Source organism: Pygoscelis adeliae, unplaced genomic scaffold, assembly GCF_000699105.1.
Source record: "Pygoscelis adeliae isolate BGI_AS28 unplaced genomic scaffold, ASM69910v1 Scaffold227, whole genome shotgun sequence".
NCBI lineage: Eukaryota > Metazoa > Chordata > Aves > Sphenisciformes > Spheniscidae > Pygoscelis > Pygoscelis adeliae.
The window spans coordinates 3,630,966-3,640,725 of record NW_008825100.1 but is presented as its reverse complement, the minus strand read 5'-3'; the positions used below and the strand labels follow the sequence as shown (position 1 = coordinate 3,640,725).

Below are 9,760 nucleotides of genomic sequence, written 5' to 3'. Positions count from 1 at the left end.
TTGCAGAGGGTTGAAATAAGCATTAACAACTCAAGGCAAAAATCCCTCCACTAACCTGATTAAGTTAAGAAAGGGCAGCTTAAAGGGAAAAAATGAACTGTCCAAATCTTTGGGGAAAAAGAGTAAGGGTTTTGATTACTGCCCTTTTCTGAACGCGACTTTCCTTATGGGAAAAGACTTACTTCTCTGAAGTGGAGGAAGATGTGTGGGGGAGGGAGGGAGTTGACCTGTGCATTTCTTAGTATGATGAGACCCACCAGGGAAGGGTCCCCAGATACTGCAAAGCAGAAGGAAGGACAGGAATGGAGCACAGGCCGCTGGTGTGTGTTACAGAGCTCAGCTGTAGTGACAGAGCCTCACATTTACATCTTTGGACCTGATTTAGAGCCAGATTCAGCTGAATATTTTCTTGCATTGCAGCTTTGTGCAGTTTTCAGGCTAATCCTTGTTGAGTGCTTGACCCCTAAAAACTGTGCACTGTATTGACTTTGGGGAGAACAGGGCTTGTATTGCACCTGCTTTGACTTGCAGGGCAGTATGGTAATACTTGCTTTTAAAGCCTGCAGTCAGTCATGTCATTAGCAAGCCAACTATTTAACTCACAATTTTAAGTACTGTGCAGACATTAACTATTGGATATCCAGAGCTCCTGTGAAGTATTAATCTTAGTCCCGTTTTGCAGCTAGTCAGCAAGAAGAAGAGGTGAAAACAAACATCTCCTGTAGCTGGCACTTTAAATGACCTTTCTTTTTTCCAAAGACACAGACTATCAACTTCCACAGTATCTTTAAGAGCTCCATGATCCTGCAGATCCCAGGCTTACAGTGGTAGCTAAGCACAGCAGACTATCTGTGCGCTCATGAATCCAGGCTTAGCCTCTTTGCTTTTGCTGGGGCTCTCTGCTGAGCAAGGTCCTCCTCGCGAAAGCGAGCAAACTGCATCTGGCTCTCCGCATGGATGAAAGCTGCCCACTTTTGGATGTCCAGGCAGGCCACAGGCAGGTCAGTGATACAGCGGAGAGAATACATGAGGGTTTCTGTGTGTGCCAATGCCATCTCATGACGTACAAGCCAGATGGAAGTACCCCTGCTTGTAAGTCGTTGCTGTATTTGTAAGCACTTTCTCAGGGTGCTGGCTCAGGCGCTTGGGGAGGTTTAGCTGGGAAGTCACTGCCTCCCGCTCTCCTTTCCCTTCTTACCCCTGCTCATCTGTAGGAGGTGCCCATCCCAGAGCAGGAGTGGCTGAAATGGGTCACTGCCAGGTTTTCTGTCACTGCAGGTTGCAGCATGGCATGTGATCCCTTAAACCGCTGCCGCTAAATCCAGCAGGGCTTGTGCATTAGGTGCGGAGGGGTGAGTTCAGGCAGTGGGGTTCCCAGCACCTGGCCATCTGGATTTGAACAGTCACGCTTTGCATCTCCATCAAATGTTATTAAATCTCATGAGTACTGATAGCGAGGTCTGTGAAAGAGAGGAAGAAAAATATCCCTGTTATACAATTTTTCTTCCAAGTTCAGAAAATGCCTCCAAGCACCCACAGGAAACATAATTTGCCTTTTACGGCTTTTCTTCTTCATTATGAAAAACTTGTTGGAGAAAGGTATTCTGTGTGTGCATATGTCTGTGTGTTTGTGCATTTACAGCTTATATATGCCACCATTTTTAGGCTAGTCTAAAAGCAGGAGGCCCCAGTGCAGTTTCCAAGGTAGCCCATTCTGTTACAAGCCATATGCTGAGCATGATGGTTTCAGAGTAAATAATAAATGAAATGGGTAATTACATATTTACTCTAGTAAAACAAAGAGGCCAAGGGTTTCTTAATAAAAAGGCAGCGGATAAATAGCGAGAGAAAAACACGTATAGAAAAGGACAAAAATATTTGTCTTTAGAGATGCTGGGTTAAGTAATGGAAAGTGGTTTTTGTTTTGGTTTGGGTTTTTTTGTGGACAGCCAGTCTTTTCTCTTTTGTTGCTCTTCTATAACGTTGAGCAAGACAGCATCATTAAGCTAGACTCTTCTAAACTTGATGCCATTGCTTTGGGAATCCAAATAAGCTCAGGTCTCTTGGTGGTGAAATAAACCTGAATAAACACATCTATTTTGGTATCTGTATTTGCATTTGGGACTCTGGGAAGAAATAGAGAAATTCATTATTTCAAACACGAGGCACAGAAATGCATGTGAAGAGTTCATCTCACTTCACTGGCCCATACTATGGCTGTTTAAAACCATAAATATAAATGCAGCTGTTAATATCACACTCCCCCCCTATTCCTCACCAAGTGCATGGCCAGCCCCTCTCTCCCACTAATTGGCAGAAGCTGGGCAGTGCTGTGAAAACCTGCTTTCCCTGTTGTGAGGTAGTGGAGCTAAGCAGCTGGAAGCTGCTTAGCTTGGACCGCAGTGGGGTACCAAGAGGGATGGAGGCCCACACAAGGTCGTGCCAATACTCGTCTGTTAAATGCCTTGTATTTCACTTGGAAACTGCTGATTTTAGCTGGAGTAAAGTCAGATTCAGTGAAAGAGTGCCCACGCTCAGACAGGATTGACAGTCCCATTGCCTTTTTTTTTAGTTTTGATTAATAAATTGAATTATCCATAGCTATGCCAGCGTTCCTGGAATATGAAATGGATGCCATACCTGAGGGAGTTCTGGACACGGGGCTGATGCTCTGCTTCAGTGAATGTGGTGGCACAGTTCACTGCAAGTGAGGTGCAGAGATTGAGGGCAGTTGTCGCACGGGAGGGAGCAGCTTCACACGGAAGCAGACAGCAGCTCCCTGGGGTCTACCAACTGCTGAGGCAAGGTCTGGTACTAGGAGAGGGGGCAGTTTTGGGGCAGGGTGGTAGCTTTATGTGAATTGTAGGAAAAAAGGCATCCGAAGGTGTTTTTTGGATCTCAGTGGGTTTTTGCATTGCAGCAGAGAGGCAGTAGGACCCTTCCACTGGAGTTCCTGGACCTATGAGCATGGTGGGCTGCTGACAGCCCACGAATCCCCATGGCAGTCCTTATTGGGCCCATGTCGGCCAGGCTGATTCACTGGGGAGCCTTAACTAAAGCAAGATAGGTGTGGGGTCCCCTCCTTTAAGTCCAACCCACAAGCCAGTCAAGCAGCAGTGGGTGCCTGGTTTTTCGGACTGGACTCCTCTCCACTGCCCAGGCACTGTGGGGCTATTTTGCTGGGGTGAAGGCTTTCACAGAGCTGATACATTCTCATTTGTCTCCTGTAGAAACTCTGTGGCTCCAACTACCCCCTAAGCATTGCCTTCATCGTGGTGAACGAGTTCTGTGAGCGCTTCTCCTACTATGGCATGAAAGGTATGTGGCCTGTGTCTGGGAAGCGACTTTCCTGTCCTTGGGTTTCTATACACACTGGCCTGGTGTTCCAGAGCTGTGCTGTATGTGGTCTCATCTGTCTTTCAAAGTAAATTAGTATTTTGGGATGCAGGTATGAACAGTGTGCTCTAACATTGATGCTACACCTGCTCTGAGCAGAAGTTGGGACTAGAGAGCTCCAAATGTACCTTCCAGTCTAAATTTTTATAAGATTCTCTGTCTCAAACCTGGTTTTCCAGTGTGTGATGTCTTCATAGTTGTGTGCAATCAGCGTATTTGGGAATTGAATCATACAGGCTCCTAATTTGCAAATGGAAAATGTGCGTAAACAGAACTACAGGTTATGGTTAGATAAGCTAGAAAATGTATTTTCCAGCTAAACATAAATGTTTATGAGCAAAGAACGCCTGATACTCATATATCTCATTTTAGCTTTTCTTGTGCCAGGGATTATGAGGAACAGGTATGAAAGCACAGATCTTTCCACAGCAGTGCTCATAGCTGCTAGACAAATCAGTGGTTTTCTTGCCACCATGATGTAGTTTCCTGCAGAGATACACATTAATTATCTGATGTGATTTGCTTGTTTCCTTTTAGCTGTCCTGACACTATATTTCTTAAGCTTCTTCCACTGGGATGAGAACCTCTCCACCGCTGTGTACCATGCCTTTTCTGCGCTCTGTTATTTCACACCTGTCATTGGAGCCATCATGGCAGACTCATGGCTGGGGAAATACAAGTAAGTGAAGACATGTCTCCAATTCAGACAACACACATCTACACCATGCAGCCTGTGCAAGGACAGTGTTGTGTGTGCTTCCAGTTTTGAGCTAGCTCAGTGCAGCAAAGACACACTTGCGAAGGTCAGCTCCTCTCTGTTAACGGATGAACAGCTGATCTGTTTGCTCATGCTGTTCTGCGCTCCTCTTTTACCCAAGGGCCAATAGGCAACAAAGTTGGAACAAATTAAAAGTCACAAGCACACTTTTCCTCCACTGTCCTTCCCTACCCACCTTGAGGAAGCTGAGGTGTAGGGTGATTAACCCTCAGCTTGCCAAGATCTGCTTCTGAGAAGGATTCAAAGATGGTAAGGAAGTGGTGTCATCCTTTAGATCTCACAGTTTCAGATGAAATGGCACTAACTATACTATACTTACTTACGCTTTCACAGTGTAGAGAATGTGTGAGCACATCCATTTTTATTCCAGAGAAACCTGGGTTCACTCAAATCATCTCCCTCAGCACATAAGCAGATAAACTCTCCCTCAGTAAGTTAGGCAATCTTCCCTTACACTGATAAGTTTTGGGGCCATCATCTGCCCCAGAGTGGTGATGAGCAGCTGGTTATAGGACTTTCTTTCTTCGGCACCGTTTGTTAATTGTCTGGGGAGTCTTGGCTGTCAGAGTGATGAAGTGTAGCCGAACCCTTCTCTCTAGGACTAAGCACATCTGGCAGAAGAGTCTCAACAGGAAAAGAACAGCTGCCATATGCCTTTCCAGCAGAAAGTTCTTAAGGAGATATCAATGTTCTTTTTTCTTTGTGCTCGATTTTAGTCATTCTCTTGCCCCTTTGAATGAAAAAAGTAACAGTGGGGATTTATTAACTTCATTATTTAAGGTCACCTAGCAATGTTCATTGGTATTTGAGGATATCTATCTTACAGCATGATGTTGTGAGAAGGTAAATCCTTATGCAGACTTTTGTGCATTAGGCAGGAGACTTTCCCTGGAGTAATCCCTATGACTTAATGGGAGGTGGCTTTTGCTGTAGTAGCTGGGCCTTGGCCAATACCGAGGACAGGATAACAGATTAGAGGGGCTTTTAGGAATGATCTGATGTGGCTCTAAGTTAGCTGTTGCAACCAGTGTTTGGATGCGTCGAGGACCACTTCTGTGCTCAAAGATCATAGGGCTTCTTCTAGTGTCTCTGTCCTAACAAGTCCTTCCATTCCCTCTGTGTGTGTCATCTGCACATAAATACATAGACATCTCTTAATCCTGAAGGTGATGAAGGAATAGAATACACTCAAGAGCCTGATCCTCCTAGTCAAATTTCTTCTTTTCCCTCTCCAAGACATGGAAGGCAGATAGATGAGCTCAGTCCTTCAGAGGTACTTGGGATCTAAAACAGACTTGTAATGAGGAAACCACACTCCTGATTCGGATGTATTAGTCAGGAGGGTTGAATGTGGGCAACGGTCCCTATAGATGCCTTCCAGTCGAGGGATTCACTTAGGTGCATGCTACAAAATGCCAGTTACTAGTAATCTGGAAACTGAGTTGGACCTGAACTCTTCTATTTGCAGCCTTCCATGCATGACAAGACTGGAACATTTTTAGTTTATTCTGCTCAGCAACCTGTGCAAAGAAAGCAGGGGCTATCCCTCCTTAATCTGAACCCATTTGCCTATCTCTTTCTTCCAGTGCACGCAGTGTTGACACAAAAGAGTTATAGCTGCCTGCTATAGCGGTGGCATGAACAAACCAGTTCCTTGTGTGTCTGCCAAGTAGACTTGCCGTATCGGGAAGCACAGGCACACTCTGTTTTCGGATCGTACGTCAGCCAGCACCTTCAGTCACTGCTGTTTGCTTTCCTCGCAGGACGATCATCTACCTCTCCATTGTGTATGTGGTTGGCCATCTGATAAAGTCAGTCGGTGCAATTCCATCCCTAGGCAACCAGGCGGTTCATGTGTAAGTAGCTGTTGAAGCCGCAGCGCTGTAGTAGGTTGTGATGGTAGTTGGTTTACCTGGGACCGTCATTTGTTTCACCTCCATCAGGCCAGCAGTTTGGGGGCTGTGCATGGGTTGCTTTAATCAGGGAAGGGTTTGGGATATCTGAGTAAGAACAGAACGGCAGATCTAGAGTGTGAATGCACCAGAAGGAGTTGGAAACCACCACAGAGACTCTAAGCCCTTTGAGATAGGGACCTCCGATCACCTCTCTCTGCTATACCATGCTACTGGATTTGGTCTCCTCCATCTAGCTGCCTGCACCAGGCTCATTCCTCCCTCATTTCCTCATCAATATAGCTGCCCAGCTCAGCAAGGTTCCCTTGTATGCATGGGAACACAAAACCAAAGATACGTTTTCTGATGTGACAGAGGAAGGGTCTGTCTCTTCCATAGGGTACTACCCTTCTTGCCCTCTAGATTCTGAACTGATAGGCTTGTCAGAGTAGTTTCCCACTGGCATCTCTGAAACCATCAAGCTGTTTTTACCTAGGTGGTCACAGCTCTAAAAATACGCACATGCAGGCAGGAGCACATCACATTTACAGAACAGTTTCCTTTTGTCCCAGACGTGGCCAGTCCTGACACTCCTGTTCCCTACAGATCTGTTGGGCCAACAATGGTATTTTGAGGAGCACTGGGAAGTAGAAAGCACCCAAGAATGAGCCTAATTCAAACAGTTTGTCTGTGCTTACCCAGGCTGGAAGGCTACAGGAAAAGGCTTTTTTTTTCTTTTTTTTTTTTCTTTTTCTCAATTGATCTCTGCAATCTTTTGTTCTCATATGAGTGAAAGATAATCCCAGGATCTTTGATCTCTAGTATGTCCATTGGACCTCAGAACAGCAAGAAACTGACAAAACCAGTTGGGTTAATTGACTGGTAGTGAATGCAGAAATTAGGATAATTAATTTGTTTTTCGCACTTAGCTGGCTCATCATCACTACCCATGTGCAAAAGACAATGATACCAGAGGAGTCATGGTTGGGTGACACTAAAATGCTCTCATAAGCACTGGAAAGGTTCTGCAATGGTGATATTTTTGTTCTTGCATGAAGGATCCTGTCTATGATTGGTCTGTTTTTGATCGCCCTTGGAACGGGAGGTATCAAGCCCTGTGTCTCTGCATTTGGTGGGGACCAGTTTGAAGAGGAACATGTAAGATTTCTTTTCTTTCCTAAAATCCGCAGTGCCTGCTTACTTTATGAGGATGCTTATGTGATCAAATCCTGTTATACTAGAATAAGGGCCAGTTTGCTAGGAAAAGATGTAGTAAGATGTGAGGTAGGATGGTTTGCATAAGACTTGAGAGAATCTGGATGCTTCAGGAAAGGAAAATGACAGCAGAACAGGACTGATATTGGGAAGGATAGGTCATAATTGCATCAAATCATCTAAATGTTAATTGGATGTCAGAGTAGTTGGAAAATCTTGTATGATGTGTCATGGAACTGTAGCCATTTCTGAACCAGCTTAACAGCACCTTAATGCACTGCAATGGAATATAGCAAATGAAAGAGAAAATTGTATCACCAGTCTATGCTTCCCTGGGAAATTTCCCTCAAATCAGTCATAGTCTGTGTCTTAGATTCCTCAGAAAGAACTGTAGGAAATTCCAGTCTTTTGAAAGTAGTGCTGGTACCAAATCTACCCAGAATGTTTTCTAGATATTCCAGAATGGAAAGTTCTGAAGAGTTGGGAAAATGTTTCTTTTTTAGCTCTGTTTGTGCTCTGCATCGTGTGAATTGTAGTCCAGTTGCTTTGTGTCCTCATTCTCTATCATGAGTGCTTAGCCCTTCACCTGCGCTAATCTCAGACTCCTGTTATGCAGCATAGTGGTTCAACCAAGGATAAGGTAGTGCTTAAAGAAACAAAGCAGGTCAGGAAGTACTAATCCTCAGGCAAAATGCATAATTTTCAAATTGACCTGAAATTAAACACTTAGATTTATGTTGCCCTAACACACAAATAAAAATTTCAGTTTTCTCAATGACAGTATTCAAATCAGCAACTTCTGTGTGTAGTGTAAGTCCTTAAATATGTAGAAGGCCACTGCTACAACAAAAGAAAGAAAGTTTTGGGGTCTATGATGAGTAGGCTTAAATTCAAGGAGGGTTATTTAGGACTGACAGTAGGAAAAATTTTCCAGAAATAGATCTAGAGAAGTACCGGGAAAGATTAGGACCTTTGGGAGATGGAAATTCCCATCAATGGAGGCACTGAAGTAGGACATTAGACTAATGGTCTGTCAGGAAAGGCACTGGTAGAGCTGGACAAGAGATGGCCCCTTGGCCTGGGACAAGGGATGGGAGCCCCGTAGGGCAGTTTCCTGTTTGCCTTTTGCAATGCCCCAGCTTGTAGTCAGCATTTAATGAATGAATAATATAGACTAGAATGTTTATTTTAAAATTTTGGGAGGACTTGTTCTTCCTGCTCATGAACTGTGTGATGCTGAAGTGAAGAAGCTTGTGGTTACTAAGGAGTAACAAAACACAGGATGTTTCATGGTCATTTGTTCAAAGCAGATCCTTCTGCAGGCTTGTCCATCCTGTGCTGTCAGTTGGACCCGGTGCTTTAGAGGATGCTGCAGAAGAGGGAGCAGCAATCATCTGGTGGTCACCAGCCTCCCCAGTTGGCACAACTCTGACCAAAAGCAGGCTGGCAGCACAGCACACGCACTCTGGGAATACGCTGCGTGCATACTAGCATGTGGGCATCCTAGCTTGCAGAGCCAATAGTTGTCCCAAAAGGATTCTAACAGGTGTTACAACAGCATTTTCAGAAGTGCTACTTCTATGAATATTAATGATTAATAATGTTTATCCAGCATCTTTCAATTACCACCTAATTACAGTATGAAAATGTGTGCCACTTATCTTCAGAGTGTTTTATAGACTTCAGCTAATGAATCTCAGCACTCCAGTCAGGCACATACATATTATTATCCCAAACTTAGAACCACAACTGAGTTATAGAGGAAAACCTGAATTGTCTGTGGTTGTGTGGGCCTGGCCCATTCTCCAGCATTCAGACTATACCTCTCCAACGAATTTATCTAATACTAAGGCTCAAACATTCACCTGTGTGTTGCCTTCAAGAAAAACTAATTTAGAGAAGGAAAACTAAAAAGCCTTGTGATAAGGACAATACGTTCTGCTCTATTCATTCTTTTCAGAATAGCAAGTTTCGTATTTTACCATTTTGAAATGACTTGGTCTTTTAGAAGAAAAATGTTTTATGCTATGTGATAGGAAATTTAAGTCTCCAAAATTGGAATGAGAAGTTTTGATTTTGTAAGGAATGAAAGGTTTGGGGCCAACCAGAATATTTCTCCCCTCTGGAGTGGTGTTTGAGAGGACTTATCACGTTTTTTGTCTTCCACTCCAGGTGAAGGGTGAAATAAGTTTTGAAAATTCCCAGTGAAATGAAGCATTTGATTCCTCCTTAGTTTTCAGGACACCAATAAACTTCAGCTGAGCCCTTAAGTGCACAGGCTTAGTTGTTCCATCTGGAAACTAGGGATGTGGTGGTTCTAGATATAAAATGAATAAATAAATGGCCCCTGCTATTCCCACGTTGAGACAAATTTACGTTTTTAGGTAAATGCATACCATCGATCTGGTTTTCTTTTAAGTACTTTGAGTGTAATAGTCTTGGATCTGCCACTTTGAGAACAGTACTACTACAAACAGTG

At 43.9% G+C, this 9,760-nt stretch overlaps 1 protein-coding gene across 1 annotated transcript in view; it reads left to right on the top strand.

The window, feature by feature from the left end:
- Positions 1–9,760, top strand: part of SLC15A2 (solute carrier family 15 (oligopeptide transporter), member 2) — a 40,304-nt gene that overhangs the window by 268 nt on the left and 30,276 nt on the right. Inside the window, exons 2-5 of the mRNA XM_009327141.1 lie at positions 3,231–3,318; positions 3,934–4,075; positions 5,938–6,030; positions 7,125–7,224. Coding sequence (XP_009325416.1) covers positions 3,231–3,318; positions 3,934–4,075; positions 5,938–6,030; positions 7,125–7,224 — 423 coding nt within the window. The remainder of the gene's footprint in view (positions 1–3,230; positions 3,319–3,933; positions 4,076–5,937; positions 6,031–7,124; positions 7,225–9,760) is intronic.